At 37.9% G+C, this 20,845-nt stretch overlaps 1 protein-coding gene across 4 annotated transcripts in view; it reads left to right on the forward strand.

Moving 5' to 3' along the window:
• Positions 1–1,343: 1,343 nt before the first annotated feature.
• CUNH7orf57 (chromosome unknown C7orf57 homolog) overlaps positions 1,344–20,845 on the forward strand; it is a 56,495-nt gene continuing 36,993 nt past the window's right edge. For 3 of the 4 annotated variants that reach the window (XM_088150097.1, XM_088150099.1, XM_088150100.1), the window contains exons 1-3: positions 1,344–1,573; positions 2,568–2,624; positions 19,482–19,679. In XM_088150097.1, the coding sequence (XP_088006223.1) occupies positions 2,570–2,624; positions 19,482–19,679 (253 nt within the window). In that variant the 5' untranslated portion in view covers positions 1,344–1,573; positions 2,568–2,569. The remainder of the gene's footprint in view (positions 1,574–2,567; positions 2,625–19,481; positions 19,680–20,845) is intronic. The other variant, XM_088150098.1, reaches the window with a different exon arrangement.

Below are 20,845 nucleotides of genomic sequence, written 5' to 3' on the forward strand. Positions count from 1 at the left end.
TCCTTTGCCAGCCAGCGTGTTCTGGGATTGAGGCAGGCGGATGTGAGCCCTGAGGGGTTCCATGCTGCTATCCCAGATGAGCCCCTAAATTGTTGCCTTTAAAACTCAGGCACCCTGAATGTCGTGAAGCTGAAGACCTATTCCATGAATTTGGGAAAGAAAACAATTTTACCTTTGCAAAGGTAGCTTCTTAGCCTACCTGAAAATACGAACTACCCAGTAATTCAGACAAAACAAAAAGCATTTATAGGGGGGGAGGGTCAAGTCTTTTTATAGGATACAGAAACAAATGATACATACATTCAGTATATGTGATACATCAGAAAGCAACTAATGAAACAATAAAAGACATTGATTACACATGGGAATTGTACAATAGAGAACATTGATTCCAGATAACATTCCACAAATGGCAAATGTATGGGTTATGTCACTCCCTTTCCCAGCCGGGTTTGTGTCTTTAAAACTTGCAAGTGTATTCAAGGATTTTCAGAATACACTCTCTATTGTTTAGTTGCTGAAAAGGCAAGTTCTCAAATATACAAAGAGAAATGGCCTTGGCCCAGAAGAAAATCATGCTTTCCTAAAGTTACAAGAGGCCTAGACTGCCAGGTTAAATAATGCTAATATCACCTTTTTAAAATTCCAGGTAACACTTTCTCTTTTTTAAAAAAATGATTAATCAATTAAAAAAATAACTGAAATCAATGCTTGGAGAGCCTGGGTATGGATGAAGCCTTAAAGTAACAAACCTTCCAATTGCACATAATATCCAGAAGGGAGAGATGAATATGTACAGTTATTTCAGCAAACTGAACATCCTTATTTCACACACACCCCGCTTCTCTTCCCGCAAAGAGTAAGGCCAGGGTGGGGGCCATCCCGTCTTAGCTTCACGGAAGCCCTCAGATTAGGCTGCGAAAGCGGGTAAGGAATCCAGCGAATTTTATGGGCGGGATGATACTTAATCCTAGGCCTCCATTCCTTCCCTGTCCCCAATTGCTTACAACCTTAAGCGGTCAAAAAAGTATTGTAAAGTCAGTGCTACACTAAAGAGTCAAGAGAGGGCAAGTAAGTAAAGGGATCGCTGGACTTTCTATGCAGTACTGGCGTTTGAGGGGAGGAGGGAGAACCTGCCTCACCGCGCCGGGACGATAAGTCCCGGGCTCCGCTTCCTTGGCCGAAGCGGCTAACAGTGACCGGCGTCGGGCTGCCTTTCCGTTGGCCGAAGCGGGGCAACTACTGTAGGCCCCTCTGTCTGAATCTCCGCCCCTTTTCCTTCTCTTTCGTCTCCACGCGCTCCAGGCAGAGCGAGAGCGCGCGCGCGCGAGCGAACGGGCGGCGGCGGCGGCGGGTGGGGGAAGTTCTCTGTTGCTATAGGAGCAGGGATTGTTTGTGGTTGCGGCAGCGTTCAGGGCCACCTCCTCTCCTCCTCCTCCTCTCCTCCTCGCTGGCGCGGCTCGTTTCATTTCGAACTTTTCGGTCGGCGGGAAGGTGCGAACTGAGCGCCAGAAGTTCTGTCACCTCTTGCCTGCCCCAACCGCGGCGAGGGACACGGACAACGGTAGTGGCGGTGGGTGTCGGTGTTGGGGCGTGTGGGCGAATGCGTCTGCCTGCGGTGATCCTTGGTGCACTTTTTGCTTGTCGGATGATAATTCACAATAAAGCTTAGGCATAGAGCAAGAAGCACCCGCTCCCGTTTTCACATTATTTCTTTGTCACATGTGGGAGCCCGCCCTTTTTGGAAGGTCAGGGAAAGCGTTCGTTTTTTTCTTCACAATATGCTTGCGAGGTAGGCAGGCTACCCTTCTGAGAATGTCCAGCCCTGAAAGCATTGGGTGTGAAGTGAGCCTACTACTATGCCGTTGACTTCGAGTGTCAAATAATATGAAAAGAGGAATTTTCTTTACAGAAATGGTACTGGTGGGAGTTGATGGGATAGAAACGTTGAACTCCAGAGACTTGTGATTTTTCTTCTTTTTCTCTCCCTACCCCTAGTTCTGTGTTTTGTTTTTTAACAGGGAAAAATTTAATGCATGCAGTTTTTATTGATATACTGAACCAGTGATGGGCAGTGCTACACCTGTTGAATATCTGCCTTGCCATCCACTAAAAGCAGAAGTTCACTTTTGTTTCCTGCCTTCCCATCTATTTTACAAGTAGCAGAAGAGTGTGGTGTGGTGTTCAAATAAAAACAGCAAGGATGAGGTGGGGGGAAAGATTGTGATCCACTGTCCAATGTCTAGTGTATCATTTTGGACTTGCAGGTTTCTTCCAAATAGTGGATTCTGGGTCATTTTTACCCACTCATAAAGGAGTCCAAGCATATGCTTTTTGTCTTACACATTTGAAATATATCACTACCTTTTTGAAAATGTTAAAGCTATCAAGTAAATCTTTAGCTCAGTATTGAAAAGAAGTTTGAAGTAAATTGCATGTGTATGTATAGGAAGAGAATCTAGCAGCTTTAACTGTAAGAAAAAAGGAACTACATTTATCTTCATTGTAGCAGTATATAATGTTTGATGAAATGTGAAATGTTTAATTTAAACTTTTGCACTGCACAGGTATGAGGAATACAAATAAAGAGCCCCGTGGACCCGCAAATCAGTATGCACCATGTGGCAAGTACACTGTTTATGCTCATGTGATTTTTTTTAATGGGAAGAATATCTGAATTGTAACCCCTTATCCTAAGCATGCTTACATTTAAATTAGATTAATAGTATTATTATAAGACATGCAGCATGGAGTAAAGTACACTTAATAAACGCAACATCTCAAAGCCCAATCTGCATCTCAATTTGTTAACCCAAAGGGAATAGGAATGTACAGAAAATGGTGGCCATAGTAACAGATTCGTTTGGTGGTTCCCATGTGGGAAGGGCCAAAGAGATGCAACATCTATAAAAAATTTAAAGGCTTTATTTTTTCTTTTGCTTTTCCTAGGGGACTGGAAATGAAAAGTTGGGAGACAGATTAAATATGTGCAGTGCTTATCAGGCCTAAGTATTTTCCCTTTTACTGATTTACTTATATATAAAATTATATTAGTTTGCATTTATGGCATACACTGAACAATCCATTATATATTTACTCAGAAATAAAGCATACCTTGCTTAGTGCAATTAACTCTCAAACAGTTTCACATAAAAATGCCTTTGTTTTAAATAAATGTCTAGTGTAAAAGAGAGAGAAAGAGAACTTGTGAAGAGTGGCTTATAAATGGTAGTGCTAATATTAGGAAGAATTCTATTGAACACTGGTGTTCATGAAAGAGTTAATATCTTGGTAAGCTGCAACATATCCTGAGGCTGTGGAAATATATATATATATATATATATATATATATATATATATATGTATTTGAAAGCCTATCAAATGGGAAAGGAAAAAAGGCATGGAATATGTTAAGAGATCTCTAGATAAAAATGTTTAGAGTCTTTCCGTTGAGGGGAAAATTTACTATTTGTTATAGTGTAGTAGGACATACATTAATTATAAGTTTGTTGAAATATCAACATTCTTACATTTTAGTTATTAGGTCTTGTTTTTTCTGGGTCTCCCTCTCTGATACTGGTGAAGGCAAAAACTCCTAAAGAAACAAAAGTGGACAAAAAACGGAATTACAGGGAAAAAGATTTTGATACAGAGGTTGAATTGTGGCAGCAAGAAAGCTATAACAGAGCTGCTAACTGCTATACTCTTACCTATGGAAGAATGTCCCAGTTTTACGGGGATGTAAAAAGACAGATGCAAATAATTTGGTATTTCCAAAGCACAGTAGCAATGGAAAGCAACAAAATGAAGAGTCATCTTGTGTGAGATGGGGGGCTATATAAATATGATAAATATGCAAATAAATAATTCCTAAACAAAATTGTGTATGTTCTCTGATAAAGAAGACAGCAATCTCTAGATGAAGAAATGCACCTCGGATTTAAATGTTGCATATATACAAAGATATTTTAAGAAATATTCTCTTATTCTATATATTTCCATACATAAACATTTTATTCAATACATTTGAAGTAGTACCTTTAACTATCTTGCCTTAAAATTAGTTTATTTATTCACAGGGAGAAAATCTTACATGAAATAAAATGTTTCATTTTTTGGGGTCTCCTATCACTTTCTCTCAGTTACCAACTAGCCCTGCTATTCACTCCCTTCAAGATCTGTACAGACTGAACCCGTCTGTCTTTTAGGAAGGTTTTAAAAAAACTGTTATTTCAACAGACTTTGAGGATGGTTTGTGAACCAGCATGAATTATAAGTGAAGTGATATTTTAATTCTTTGTATTTCCCTAGTGTAATATTTTTGTTATTCATTTGTTTCTGGGTTTTTTAATGGCTTGTTTTTAATCTTTTGCATGTTGCCTTGAGTCATTTGTGATTCGACAGCTTAGAATGAATGAGATAGATAGATAGATAGATAGATAGATAGATAGATAGATAGATAGATAGATAGAATAAAAGTACTGTTAGCTTATGTACTCAGTAGGGCTTTGGAGTTTTTTCTTTTTGTTCCTTTCCCCAAAACTGTAATTCATTGTAGCTTGGTATGCCTATCTAATTCTAGCATCTATTTCTCTTTTTCTCTCTGTCAGAATTACTGATATCTGTACGCCAACTTTTAAAATATACATCCTTTCAATGAAACTTATAAGTAACATGAACAATAATTTGTAAAATCACAAGAAATATTTTTAAAGAAAAAATACAGCTGGTGCCTTCCCTCTTATGATATCATACCACTCAGTGATAATGGTCCTTTGCAGGGCAGAGTACAATGCCAGCTGGATTTCACTGTGATATAATATAAAATAAATTTTCTGGTTCAGATATAGAAAGTACCTCCCTCCTAAAGAATATATCACAGATTCTAGCTGTAGGAGACGCACTCTCTGTGTAGCTCCGCGTGCCCTATGGAATAGTATCCCCCTGAAGTTGATATGGCCCCAACCCTGCTGTGCTTTTGTAAAATCTGTGTAAAAATCTGACACCTTTAAGAGGTCCTGGAATAGGGTTGGTGATCTGTTCCCTCATAGAGTATTTTGGTCTTTGATTATCATTTAGTTCCCTCCCCCAATGTTCTATATTTAGTATTACTATTTGGTGGTGGTTCTTTTTAAATTATTTTTATGCTGCTATTTTATCCATAATAAGTAAGCCTCCTGGAGTTACAGTTACATATAGCAACTGATCAGATTGTTTGTTTGTTTTTTTTGCAACAGTACTGAAAAGAAAGGGGGCACTGTCACTTTATTTTTTACCCTATTATGTATACAGTAGTTGGGGCTAGAATTTTTTTTTTTTTTAATTCAAGAAGCAGGGGTAGCTCAGGAACATGAGCATTGACTGAATGCCTCCCCCCACCCCCCTTTTCTCGTGCACCTTTCTGTTAGGTAGAAATAGGATGGATTGATTTTCTCTGTGCTTTGCATGTTCTCACATTTTTCATGATTGGTAGAAGTGAAGTGGATTGTAAGCTGACTTCAAGCTGCTTTTGAGGGATTTGGGAGCAAGAATGGCCATGCCTCGGAAACATCCTAAACCCTCAATAGCCCATCATTTTCACCAGCTCTTGAGCTTTACTTGCATTATGCCCATTTTCAAATATCTGCATTTCTTGCCCATTTCAGCTCTTCCCATTTGGATGATCAGAAGACCTTGCCTCCTCTTGATTCATCTCCTTAAATTGATGTTCCTTAAATCCCTGTTGGCTTGTGTCAGTTAAAAAGCTGCTCAGCAATGTTTTTAATATGAAATAATAGTCAATTTTTGAAATAAATAATCTAATTTTATTTACCTGATATCGTATCATCCACATACTGAGACTTATTAGCAGACTTATTACAATCATTTGACCAAGAGTAATAATTATATACATATGTAAATATGTATGCCAAAACATTAAATAATATTTACTTCTACCAAGATAAGGCCAAAAAAGCAGTTAATGACTCAGCCCTCTAACAGTGTATAATACAAACAATAGCAGAGAACTTGGCTATGCTGCTGGAAATACTCTTATATTTCTCTGCTGGAAGACAGCTCATATAAAATTCTATCTCCCTATCCAGGTAATTCCTTGAACTGACATAATTAAGGCACAGGAGTTCCTATTAAAAAAGGGAACACAAACAGTATGACTAACAGATTCAACTTCGCCTAAATTCATTGACAGCAGGAGAATTTTTGATATCTATCTGATAGGAGCACAGAAGGTAGTATGTTAAACAGAGTCATGAAGGCTTCTTTGGTCACTGTCTGCCAAATATTTTACATGTTCTTTCTAAGATAATGTAGCATGGAAGATCACACCAAAGTACTTAGGGCCCTTTCTCACAGCTGAGTTAATGTACATGAGTCAGAAAAACAATATGCTGGCATAATTTGTGCTGCCCTGATGGCCAAGGTGTAATCTGCTTCAGTAATGAGACTTATGAATGGTCCTGACCTTATAACTATATGGTGAGACAGTTTAAGGGCAGTAGATTCCCCTGGCTTTGTTTCTACTCCCTCCCAACATAAGCAGAGGGAAAGTAAAGTCATCACTAGTTGTGCTGCTAAAAGTGTACTGGGGCCAGGCTTGGGCAATGTGGATGGATGCCTGGTACAGAGGCTTTAGATGCCTTTCAGGTGACCTGAGTAATAGGTCATCAGTGTGAAAATGCTCTCAGGCTATTTCTAAACAAGGATCTACTGGTTTTCTGGAAGACAGGTAGACCTGTGTCCAGCTGAGAAGTCAGTGAGGTAAAGGGGTACTAGGTGAAGCAGGAAAAAGCTTTTATGATACATTGAGAGAGCTCTCTCCTACTTCATCCTGGCCCATCCTCTATTTCACCTGTGAAAAGCTAGTTCTCAGATCAATAAGAAATCAAGTAGCCATTTTCAAAACAATCAACAGGTACAGTCTGCCCCTCCTTCATCAAAAAGACACAGCTTCTTTGGTTTACATAGGAAGCACACAAGAAAAACAAGCAGAAAGTGAAGTCCTCAACAAAATTCTTGTCGTCTTAATTTAAGATCTCAGAAAGGCTTGTTCTTGGGAATTGAGTTTTCCAGTCCAGGATAGTACTAGAAGCCTGATACCACTGACCTGATTTTGGACCAGTTAACTGGTCTTCCTGTCACCTTGGCTAGCAGAAGGAACTGGAAGAACTTGTTGATTTTATCCCGGCTCCCAAATACCCTAAACTGATAAGTGCTGTAGAAACCCGTCCTTCCTTCCCCCCCTCCCTCCCTCCCTCTCTTCCAAGAAGGGTGTGAGGCAAAATTGTTTTGGCCCTTTTCCTGTTTAATATTTACATCAATTCCTTGGTAAGCTATTTGTAAGGCCCATAATTGCATTCTCCAACATTAGCAGACAATGGCTATCTTTTTACTTTATGTGGATAATGCTGTAATCTTACCTTTGACTTTGCTAATCCTTAGAAGAGCATTAAGGTTCCTTGCTCATTATTGTAAGGAGTAGGAGTTGACTGTAAACTATCAGAAGACAAAAGTCAAGTTATTTTCAGATACAGTAAAACCTGCAATTGGCATATAGATAATCGTAAGATTAAACAAGCTTTTAGTATTTTAAATATTCATTTTAAATAAATATTGAAAACAATTATTTGGTGTTTCAAACTTCTAGAAGCAACGTAGCTCATACAAATTATGCCACTGACATGGACCATTATAATTCTGCTGCCATTTTATTATTTTATTGGAGCTATGGAAGACACTTTATTTCAGCTGCTATTAGATTTAACACAAAATTTGCTGCCCATGTATTATGTAAGGCACAGCTAAGATTTGGGTTTAGTTTAGTATCCTTTGAAAAAATGCAGTCCAGGTTTCTGAAATTGTTGTTGAGGGGCAATGTTGAGACTGGAGGCAGGAACTCTCCAAGATGGAGGCTAGGATTTGACAGTCTATTTACTATTCTGTGCTGGGAGCCTCCTACTTACTTCTGAGACCATCAAAGTACATTGGCATGGTATATAGGCACAGGTCAGGACATTGGCAGAGAGGGTAGGGAGGAAAGCACATGGAAGATTGGAGGGCACACAGGTTGGTAGGCTATTTTGCACTGCACATAACATTCACAACAGAGGTATCTGAGGGGAAGCAGGGGAAGGAGGAAGGATTGAGATATACTGGAAAGGTTGAGATTGTGGACTGTGAGAGTGGGCAGGACCCATATTGGAAGCCTGTTCCTTATGCTGAAAGTACTGTATTACATTAAAAAACAGATGAACAGGTCACTATATCATTGGCAACTAAAGGAAGGCAGAAAGGGGAAGTGAAGATGCTGGGAAGTTTGGGGAACTTGGAGATTAAATGAATATACCATGCTGGGAACTTCTGTTGGGAGAGAGGAAGGTGTTTACCAGTCTTGCCCTACTCACTTCATAAAAACATCTGAAGATGCCTTCAGATTTTGTTTATGCCCAAACCCAGAACCACTAAAACATTCTAAACTTTGTTTCTGCTGAATCATGGTTAGTCAAAAGAGTTTGGCACAACCTCCAGAACATGATGGTTTATTTTGGGTTCAAAACAAATTTTATGTTTTGTGTATACCCTTACTATGTATATTAGTTGTAAGCATTCTTTTTTTCCCCCTTTCTCTTTGCTTTTTGCCTTGTATTTTCTTGTATTTAAACACACATGTGTATTGTAAAATCTGATGTGGGTTTTTTGTTTTGGATAAGACAGATCATAGGCCATAAATAAATATTAATTGGTTTAAAAATGTTATATGTGTGTATGAAACAAAAACATGTTGCATGGGATAAACACACTGGACTTGGAAATTTTGCTGGGGTTGCAATCCAGCTGCACTGATATCTGAAGCAGCTGAGTTGCTTTCAGCTTCACCCACGACAAATCCATAGGATTTTTCCAGGGTGTCTTCGTCAAATTTGGACTCTTTTTCCTCCTCTGCATGATCTATGTGCCTTCCTTTTGGGACTTGACATTTAGTTACCCAACTTTTACAGATAGTGGTATCTTCTGTGTAGCAGTGAAGATATCATGGGCATATGTAGTTCATGCTGCAGCAGTTATATGGCTATTTTTACTAAACTCTCCAAGTCTCAAGCAGCCACTGTTGATAGGTACCAAACCATAACAAGAAACTCCCAACTGAATGCATGCTAATAGGCACTATATTGTTACATTAAAATTCCCACCTGAATTATATGTGTTTACAACATTATGTCCTCTGTTTTAAATTACCTTATATTTTTGAGCTTGGGGTTAAATACATATTCCTTATATTTTTGAGCTGGGGTTAAATACATATGTTGACATCACAGAATTTATTTGCCTTCAGCACACTCCCCAAGCTTTTCTTTTCCTAGATGGAAATTCTTTCATATTTAGACTAATGTGAATGTTGTTGTTCTACTGCTATTCATGTTAGAAAGAAAGACAATTAAACGGCTGATTAGTGTGGAAAAATGACAGTCTAAATTACCATTATGTATACAGGGATCCTATTTAGTAATTATGCCCCATGTTCCTAAGCCAACAGATGAAAATGATAAAAATTAGGGCAAACCAAATAGAAATAAATACTGTGGCATTGGTCAAATGCTGTTTGTAAGGAATATAAATAGGAAGTTCTCATCTAAAGAACTCTAAAAGGTTAGATTAGATTTTTGCCCAGATCTAGAAAATATGATTACATATATCTGTACATATATACATACATGATTTCTGAGTAGGCAGTGAGGAGTAATAGCTCAACAAAGAAATAAGAATGAAAGGAGAAAGGTTTTACAATATTTTTACATAAGAGGTGTGATGATTGAGAGAATATACAGTGGTACCTCGGGATATGAACTTAATCCGTTCCGTGACTCTGGGTGTATCCCGAGTTGGTCGTAACCCGAAGGAAATTTCCCCATAGGGTTCAATGTAAATCCGGTTAATCCGTTCCGCCCTCCGAATTTGGTCGCACCTCGAGGCAAATTTCCCCATAATGTTCAATGTAAATACGGTTAATCCGTTCCGCCCTCCGCCCGAATTTGGTCGCACCCCAAAGCAAATTTTCCCATAAGGTTCAATGTAATTACCGTTAATCTGTTCTGGCGTCTGCGGACCACACGTCAGGGGTGGGAAAACGGCCGGGCGCGGTGCGGCGCGGCGCGAAAATGGCCGAGCGGTGCGGTGGAAAAACGGCCGCGGACCACGTGTCAGGGCAGAAAAATGACCGTACCCCGAGGCGGAGTTCGCACATCGAGGTAAATTTTTGCGGCCGGAGCTGGTCGTAACCCGAAAAGTTCGTTAGTAGAGGCGTTCGTATCCCGAGGTACCACTGTAACCCTAAACTGGAAGACACAGTGAAGGGTAATTTGATAATTTATTTAAACAAATAGAAAAGGTCAAGCAAATTTAATTCAGGAGTGGGACTGGCCCTGAAGAGAGAGAGAAGAAAGAAAGAGGAAGAATAAAGATTTGTATTAACCTCTTGATTAGACTTTGGAGAGCAAGAGACTGCTAATTTATCTAAATAAGGAGATCAACAATTATAATTTGATTAAGAGGACAGATACCTCCATCTCTCTCAATAAACCTTACATGGAGGAAGACTGCGGCCAGAAGAAGATAGTTACCAGCAAGAGATAATCAACAGTTAGATGCTGTAAATGTTGTGAACAATTTTTATTATATTGATAAATAATAAGTACAACTGTACTAGGTTTTATATTTATATTTTATGTTTAGCTTGTTAATCCAGAACTATTTTGTAGTTATTTCAGTATTATATTGATAGAAATATGTTGTACTGATGGGAGGTTTAGTGCAGGCATATTTGTTCTAGTTTGCATGTGTGTTCCTTTTTTCTTTTAGGAAAAATGGGAATATGGGGAGAAAAAGACACTGACAAGGATCCCCTCTAGTTTGCAATATAAAGCTTTGCAATAAGCAACCAAGAATTGGGGGGGGAAAAGTAGCAGTGGACAAACTCTGGTATCAATATGGTCAATACTGGAAATTAGTAAGAAATTTAAAGTAATAGAAAACCTAGAGAACTTAGAGGAGGAAATAGAATGTCCTTTTCTTTAAATACAAAATCAGATTTAAGTAAATCACAAACTGAACCTGCCAATTAATAAGAAATGCCAATTAATAAGCAATGTATATTGGTAGGAGACTCAGTAAAAACAATTTTTGATATTTTATCAGGAACTGAAGACAAATTGAAGAATTTAAAACTTTTGACATTAAGATATGGAAGATACGTATCAGAGAAGAGGAAAAGAAGAGGTGAATCTCAGTAACAATAAAGACTTTTGTATAGAAATACAAATAGGTCAGTTAGAAAATACTGATAAGGCGATCCTGAAAAGGAAGAAGAGGATATTGTCAGATACCCCTAAAACTGGTCATACAGGGACCAGTACTAGAAAGGAAGCAATATTCAAGATTAGCCCTAATTTTTAACATCTTCCTTTGGAGAAGAAACTGTATGCTAGAATGAGAGATAAGCAACTAATTGCTGGACATCTAGCTGTTATTTTCAGGTTACAATTATTGATTTCACCAAAAGATTTGAAAGAGTGAAGTCCCTACCCTCTGAAAACACTAGAAGGTTTTTGTTGGTTATTTCAACAAGATCCTTAACAAATACAATATGGCAAATAAGGAGTTAATTGAGCAGATATAATATCTGTATAAATGTAACAATATTGGAGGGAAACACTTTCCAGGATGGAGATAATGAAGAAACAAACAATAAATAGGTAAGGAAGAGAGAATGGATGAGATAAGTACTGTACTGTATTAGCTATCGTTCTTTACAACATAGAAAGTATGGAGAAAATAGGTGGTGTAGAATTAAATAATCTGACTGACCCTTTTGTGGAGACAGTAGAAATAGTCATGACTTTTGATCAAAATCTTTGAAGCAGAGATAATAGGATAAGAATGAGAATTTCTAGGATTTCTCAAAACTTCCTTTAATAACCTAGGATAATTATATTAACCACTTTATATCCAATTTTGACGATTTAGCTGAATTATTGACAGAAAAAAATTGTAAAATAGGTAGAAATTGGCACTGCAGAAGAACAGAAAGTCAGAGGGATAAAATGGTAAGTAATAATCAGGACTCAGTATATTCCATGAGCAGTTCAGTAAAAGATATAAAAGAAAAACTTCAAGAACATTATATAGCTTAAGTGAAAATGTCTGAAATAATCCTGATTACAGAGAATCAGCATCCCAATCCATAAGAAATTTACGATAACTTTCTCTCTTAGAATTTTTCAAAAGAATAGAAAAACAGAACTATTTTGACAATATTGCGACATAGGACACAATAGAAGGGATTTTTACAGAAATTATTAAATAAGGTCATGATTGCGAGTAAAATAACATTAAAAGTAGACACACTGAGATGTTTAAGTGAATTGAATGTGAAAGGTCTGGGAGATTCTATTAAAAGTAAAAGAATAATAGAACAGTTACAGAAAGTAGAACAAAATATTTTATTTCTACAAAAACCCAGAGAAGACCCAGACAAGAAATTTCCTTTGAAAAGTAATTACAGTAATCAAATCGATTTCTCAAATGCATCTGGAAAATAAAAAGGAGGAGGAGTGCTTATTAACAAGGATATCTCTTTTATAAGTAATGAAATCAAAAAAATAAAGTAGGACACATATACATCTTCCTAAAAACTAAATTACATAATATGTAAATTTCCCTTGGATCTAATACTAAGCAGCTAAGATTAATTAGACATATATTGGCTAAATTGGAAGACTGAGAGAATGTATTATAGGGGGATATTTTAACTGGGTGGATAATCCAGAACTAGATAAATCCCCAAGAATGGGTAAAGAAAAAGGAAACTGTAAAAGCAATCTGTTGGAACTTACTTTTGAACACTACAATCTGTTAGCGGATAAGTTTTCCTAGGGAAAAACACTATACCTTCTTTTCATCAAGATATAATAGGTATTATAGAAAAGATTATATTTCTGATAAACTGGAAAACTATATCAATCAAGTAAAGATAGGCACAGAATTGAGTAGGCAAGCCAGCTTGAATCTGTTCTGTAACAGGTATAAACAACTTGATATTTATGTGCCATAAAAAGGACCATAAGATTGTGTCTGCCAGTTGAAAAGATAATTCATTGGATTTATTAATGATTTTATTGATTTCTCTTTGTAGTGTAATATCAAGAGTATTCTATTAATTTATTAAAAGGTTTTTTTTTTATCCGCATTCAATCGTTACCGATTCTGCAGCGACTGCCTGGACGAGTCCCTGCAGTTTTCAAGGCAAGGTGTTTCGGAAGTGGTTTGCCATTGCCTCCTTCCTAGAGCAGAGCCCAGCTGGCGAGCGCAGGAGGCGGGGTTTCCGTTGCTTTGCACCTTTTTCGGGCGTGTGCAGCTTCCACGTTACTGGCAACTGGTCCCCGTCTCCCGTGCAAGCGCTGCCAGCATTTTTTCTCCCACCAGGGTGAGAGTACCCATTTATCTACTCACGTAAGTTTTCGAGCTGCTGGGCTGGCAGGAGCTGGGAAGGAAACAGGAGCTCGCTCTGCTGCGCGGAGCTGGGCTCGGACCGCTGAAGTGTTGACCATTTCTGGCCAGCAACTTTCAGCGTCATTAAGCCGCTGCGCCACCGCGTCCCCTCTTATTAAAAGTACTTAGGTTTTATAAAGTTATAGTTTTGTTTTACTTTTTCTCATCTCAGTTTTGGTTGGGAATAATTTCTCTCCCTTTCTCCTCTTGTCACATACAAAACAGTTTTCCAGGAATTGTTTCTGTCATCAATATATTTATGAATCAGATAGTGCAATATCAAATTATTTTCAAGTTTCAAAGCTCCAATTAATTTCCAAAATGTTAGGAGATGGCTGTGTGCCAAAATGTGCTCTTGTGAACTCTACTTACCTTCAGTTTTCCTCTTTTCCAAAAATAACAGATTATAATTTCACTTACAACTGCTACATTTTTAATTTCCAAAATGTCCAGAGCCCATGTTGTAAGGAGGCATTGTTAGGAGCATGGTAGCTGCCAACATTTTGTGATGATTATCGGAAACCTTTTTATTAATGTGCTAAATATGTGCCAGTATTACTTCAGAGCGCAGTTGAATGTCATAACACTGGTTGCTCCTATTGGGAAAGCAAAAATTCCTTACCTATGGGGTGCTTACCAGTCAAGGAAGTGGATAACAAAATACCCTTCTCGCTTAGCTATAGCACACTAAGCTATAATGCAGTATGTTGGGTTTGATTTAGTTTGCTGTATGAATCCAATCACTGTTTTTATTACATGAGTGGGCACAAAGGGGAGGAGTCTGTATGCTACATTGATAGCATGCAGATCCCTCCCCTTTGTGGCACCTGGAGATTTCTCTGACTTCAGTTGCCCAAATCACAGTGCAGTTCTTTGCCATTTTGAAGTATGGATCACATAATAAGTATAATATAAAATCTATAATAGGCTTAGTGCAATTTTAGAAATATCCTCTTAGACGATGGAAACATGGAAAAGCTTTGCTTTATCATACGGCATTGCCCATTTTGCATCACCATACCCATTGCAGTCCTCATACTCCTCCTCCTAATATTAAATAAGACATGCCCTGATCACCTTAATCCATTCTTTGTTTGTGCAAACTAAGCTTTGAATTTAGTTGTTTAACAAACCATGGTGCAAGCAATGTACAAACCTAATCACTGTGCATAGAGGCATGTGATTAGAGAGACAGACCAATCTTAAGTGATAAACACAAATTAAATTTTATTATAAAAAAAAATATAAGTTGTAAAAGAACTTTTTTAACTTTGTGAAAAATTTACAAAAATACAAGCAAGGTTCCAGACATAGCACAGTATTGTTCTGGTCTGTTATAAATGGGGCAATCTCCTTTGGGAATGGGAAATGCTTTAATTTAATAACACAGGTTACAAACGATTCAAAATAAAATTAATAATTTCTAGGCTTACTCTAAAGATGGATGAACAAAAGCTGACTTTAAGTATCCAGCAACCTAAGGCTACCCTGAAAAATAGAGATGCTTAACAACAAATATAATAGAAATTTAAAAATCACAGTGCAGTTTCTGTCTACTTAGTTCTACAAAAGTAGGAGACCCTTGACACAACTGTTCCTTCTGTTTTTATATATGAAGAAATTCCTTCTCCCTAGAAAATCCACTTTAATCATAGACTGAAGAAGATAGCTTCTGGCTCACTTCTATTCCCAGCCCCAGCACATACCTCCTTCTTCCTTCTCATTTAGAGTTCCCTGTTTTTTTAAACCATCCAGAGTTTCCATCTTCAGTTGATAGAGGGATTATGGATAACTCTATATATAACATAAGGAGGCATCTCATACTTGTGAAGATATTGATTCTGTGTCTAGGAAACAGCCTGTAAAAATCTGAGCCTGTTTGGGATGGTGGCTGACTTCACAACAGTGCTCTTAAACAGCAATAAATACTGTTGAGCTTTATGTGACGATATGAGGCAAGGTTGTTTTCCTTCATTCCCATCTGGTTTTGTCATCCTTGCCAGCTTTACTGTTCATTTTTGTCTCTTGTCTTTCTTATTTTTAATGTTTTACAGTATTTATAAACTGTCCAGAGTCATGGGGAGTCAGGCAGCATATAAATGTAATAAATTATTGTGGTTGGTTGCACAATCAGCCAGATGTTTAGACTGGATTTGGCATTTTTATCCACTTACTGAGTCTTTCCCAAGGACCTGGGATAGGCAGATGTTGTTGTTTGGTGGTGTTAAAGATACCATCTCAGGATGTAAGCTGTTCCAAGTAAAGCTGCCTTTTGTCAATGCTGATGGTGTTCAAGAGGTGCTCCAGATATTTTTGGACTGCACCCAAGGCACATATTATTATTGGTATTATCTTTGCTTTCTTTTGCCATAGTTGTTCTACTTCTTTTTGCAGGTCTTTATATTTTGTGATTTTCTCCAGTTCTTTCTCTTTTCTGCTGTCCCCAGGAGTTGCAGTGTCCACTATCCAGACTTTTTTGTCTTTCTTATCAACAATTGTTAAGTCTGGGATGTTATGTGGCAGGTGCTTGTCTGTTTGAATTCTAAAGTCCCAGAGCACTTTAGCTTCTTCATTTTCTATTATTTTGTCTGTTTTGTAGTCCCACCAGTTCTTGCTTGCAGGCAAATGATATTTCTTGCAGATATTCCAATGCACCATTGTTGATACTTTGTCATGCTGTTGTTGTTGTTATTTATAGCATTATAGTAAGACTTCAGCTTTACAGACCCAAATTCAGCAAACTTTTGATACAACAGTCAAAATCTGGCCCAAGTAATAGAACAGTCTGTTCTTGGTCTAGAAGAACTTCTTCTTGGCCAAGAAATACTGTTCTTGGTAAATTGGTCTAGACAATTTATATAAATCATATAACTACATGAACATTTATGTATATCATGCATACCGTATTTTTCCGACAATAAGACGCCCCCATGTACAAGACGACCCCCACTTTTCCAACCCAAAATTAAAAACTCAATATTTTAAAGATAGTGCAGCACACATTTTTATTTAGTAATTAGTTAACATTTACCTGATACACTTGGTGGGAGGAGGTCCAAACCGTCTCTCTGCAGCTCTATTTCCACACTCTTTTGCATAACTGATTACATTCAAGCACGAGTGAAACTGCAGATAGCTTGTCTCTGCAAACAGCCTTCCTCTAATTGGTTTGTTCAGCATCAGCTGACGTCAGTTACATCAGGCTTGTGATTGGAGGACGTCTGTTTGGGAGACAAGCTATTTCACTCGTGATTGGAGGCTAGCAATAGGAAGAAGCCTCTCTGCAGAAACAAAGTTTGGCAGTTTTGCAACCGCGATTCTCGGCTGACTTCCTTGAATAAGACGCCCTTCAGTTTTTAGGGTAAGGATTTTAGGAAAAAGTATCATCTTATAGTCAGAAAAATACGGTATTTACATAAAATGTGCATTATGTAAATTATATGTATTTGTATACATTTTATGTAAAATATGTACATTCAGATTTAACAGACATCTGAGTTTAGCAGACACCTCTTCCCTAAAATGGTCCAATAAAGCAAGATTTTACATACACAACTAAAGTTTTATGTTTTTTTATTCTTTTGGAAGCTGCTCAGCATACACTGATTGATCATTGAAGGATGCATAACTTTCAGAAGTATATAATTTTTAAATTATAAGAGATTTTTAATTCCCAGTTATGTCAGTATAATGTCTCATATTGCAGACATAGAATCATAGAGCTGGATGCAGCCATTTAGACAACTGAGTCCAATCTCCTGCTCAGTGCAAGTCTCTGAAATAAAATGTATCTAATAGATGGCTGTCTAGTTTGATTATTTTTCTTGTGTGGAGCTGCTTCCTCTGTCACCTCCTATTGTAAAGCCTCATTTGTTTGATCTGATATATCTTCATCCCCTCTTATGAGCTGAATTGCAGCTACTCATTGCTGTAGTTCTCTGATTTTTTTTTTCTTTTAAGCATTGCTACATGACTGCGCTTACTGCAAATTTTATGCAGGTTTTTGTTAGCCAGGAACTTAAATATGCCCAGACAATGCAAGGCATACCTGCACCTGTCCATTCACCTTCACTTTTGTTTCTTAAAGTATCACTAGCAGAAGGAATTTATTTCTCAGCTGTTAATACCACTGTTGATTTCCTCTTCAGTGATAAACTCATTTTTGTTCTTATTTACTTATTTGGTGTGCATGATCCCTGGAACTTGGATGCCTTACGTTCCTGCTGTATTAGGTCTGTTATCACACATGCTCCCCAAATCCTCAGATGTATGGCAACCTCCAAAATCTGCCATGAAAATAAAAAAAAATTAATATGTCAGATGAGGAAAATTACTAAACATATTAGGAGTAATATTGATGGTACTGAAGGAATTTGTATCAAATTTTAATTTTGTCCTAGCCCTGCCCTTTACAATACAATACAAATACAAAATACTTTAATGACCAAGTATAAAATATATACAAAGAATTTGTCTTCAGTGATGAACAGCAAGAACAACAGTGCATTTGGATAGCAACAGAAAAATAATAATAACACTACACAGTAAAATAACTTTTTCAAAGGGAGAAGCCACTGTCCAGCACATATCGAGTCATGTAGTGTTTACCAGAGCAATGGCACAAGGGAAAAAACTATTCCAATATCTAGATGTTTTAACATATGGTGCTCTATAGTGCCGTCCCGAAGGAAGAAGTTGGAACAGTTTATATCCAGGATGGGAAGAGTCTGCAGATATCCTCTCTGCCCTCCTTTTGACCCTCACAGTATACAGTATACGGGTTGCAATTATCCTTTCTGCAGACTTAACTATCTGTTGGAGTTTGAGTCTGTCCTGTTTGGTTGCAGAATCAAACCAGACAGTTATAAAGGAACAGAAAACAGACTCAGTGATTCCCCTGTAAAACTGTACCAAGAGCTCCTGGGATAATTTAAACTTCCTAAGTTGCCACAGGAAGAACATCCTTTGCTGTGCTTTTTAATGATGGCTGTAATGTTAAGCGTCCATTTCAGGTCTTGGGAAAGTATAGAACCCAGGAACTTGAAGGACTCTACCACTGATACTGGGCTGTCGAGTAAGGTAAGGGGAGGAGTATTAGAAGGATTCTTCCTAAAGTCCACAATCATCTCCATGGTTTTAAGTGTATTCAATTCCAAATTGTTATGACTGCACCAGAAGACCAGTTGTTGATCCTCCCGTCTATATGCTGACTCATTTCCATTTCGAATTAGATCAATGACAGTTGTATCATCCGCATATTTCAAGATTTTAACAGAAGAGTCTTTTGAAATGCAGTCATTGGTATAAAGGGAGAAAAGCAGCAGGGAAAGCATACATCCCTGAGGGGCACCTGTACTGATTAACCAGGTACTGGATGTAGTTTTGCCTAATCTCACGTGTTGTTTCCTACCTGTTAGAAAACTGATTATCCACCTACAGGTATGGTCGGGCACAGTAAGCTGGATCAGTTTGTTGTAAAGAATTTCTGGTATAATAGTATTAAATGCTGAGCTGAAGTCCACAAAAAGAACTTGTGCGTAAGACTCCGGAAATTCAAGGTGTTGCAGAATATAGTGCAAGGCCATATTAACAGCATCATCCACTGACCTGTTTCCAGGATAAGCAAACTGCAGTGGGTCTAACAGGGGATCCGTGATGGCTTTCAAGTGAGCCAACACTAACCTCTCAAAAGTCTTCATGACCACAGATGTCAGTGCAACAGTCTGTAGTCATTCAGCTCATTAATGGAGGATTTCTTAGGAACTGGGATGATTATAGAGCTCTTAAAACAAGAAGGGACATAACCCGTCTCCAGCGATTTATTAAAAATATACGTGAAAATGGGGGCCAATTCCGTTGTTCATACTACTCAAAAGCCAATTGGGGCTCTTTGTCATTATATATCCAACATTTATTATAACTATTTCTTATTATTGTAGATTGGTATTATCATGTGCCCCTGAAACGATCAGAGGAACAAGTTAATTCAGAAGTTTCACAACAGCCAACATCTCAGATCCCAGGTCTTGGTGATTTTGGAGATCCTCACAGTGACATTACCTTTGGGGGTCGAAGAAAGTGGATCAAAGATACTGATTCAGAATATGTAAAACTGGCAAAACAAGGAGGTCGACCAGGTGATTTATTTATTTATTTTTAATTTATGTTTCGAATTTAGATACCACCCATCTCATGAAGAAGTGACTGTGGGCAGTTTAATTTAAAAAAATACCAAGGCTATTTCAGAAGGTTCATGTGAGTATTTTATGTGGAGAGAAAGAGAGAGAGGTTATTGTTAGAAAGGTTGGATTGAAGATAGAATATGATAGAAGAGAAGCATTAACTTTTTATGTTCCAGCTGACATTGTGGATTTTGGTTTCTCAGGAGCTTTTCTAAAAGATTCTGAGACTCTGATCACTAAGTTATGAAATATAAGAGAAACTAGACGTGTGTTGAAAAAGTTGAGGGCTTAACAACTAAGGAATCTCAAACCACTAAAATAAGGAAAACTTCTTAGACCCTCTATTGCTACTTATGAGTAATCAGCAATGTATCCTCCAGATTTTTTTTTTTTTGCTTCAACTCCCTTTAGATGTAATCAGCACAGTGCATGGAAGATGCTGATAGAAGAACATCCACTAGGCACCATATTGCCAGCCCATGATACAGGACAGTCATTTCCTATGATTTGAATGTATTACTGAGAGTTAGCCTCAGATTAAGATGTATTGATACAGCATGATTTAAAATTAAACTGAACTATTGATATGGAAAGCATGATAACAACAACAACAGCTTTTATGCCACCCAACTCCCAATGACTCTGGGTTGCTCACAACAATCAAAGAAAGAAATTACAATATAACCAATAAAAGATTAAAAATGGCAGGCACAACAGATTGGATGGAATGAAGTAAGGGGTCTTAGTCTCCCTCACCAAGGCCTGGGTGAATAGTCAGGTCTTCACAACACTTCTAAACAACAGCATAGTAGCGGCCATCCAGATCTCAGGGGGAAAGTCATTCCAAAGGGAAGGTGCTGCTACAGAGAAGGTGTGCTTCTGGGGTCCTGATAGGCGACGTTTAATCAAAAGAACCTGGAGTGTGCCAACCCTGCAAAATTGAATCAGTCGAACAGATGCCATGGGAGACAGGCAAACTGGAAGCAAACTGGCAACCAGTGCAGCTCATGAAGCAGAAGTGTTACATTGGCATACTGACTTGTGCCGTTGCATTCTGGACCAGTTGAAGCTTCCTGGTGGTCTTCAAAGTCAGCCCGTGTAGAGCGTATTGCAGTAGTCTA

The sequence above is a fragment of the Python bivittatus genome, unplaced genomic scaffold (genome assembly GCF_059951505.1).
Source record: "Python bivittatus isolate LINGU-HERP-01145 unplaced genomic scaffold, Pbiv_v1 ctg000610_np1212, whole genome shotgun sequence".
NCBI lineage: Eukaryota > Metazoa > Chordata > Lepidosauria > Squamata > Pythonidae > Python > Python bivittatus.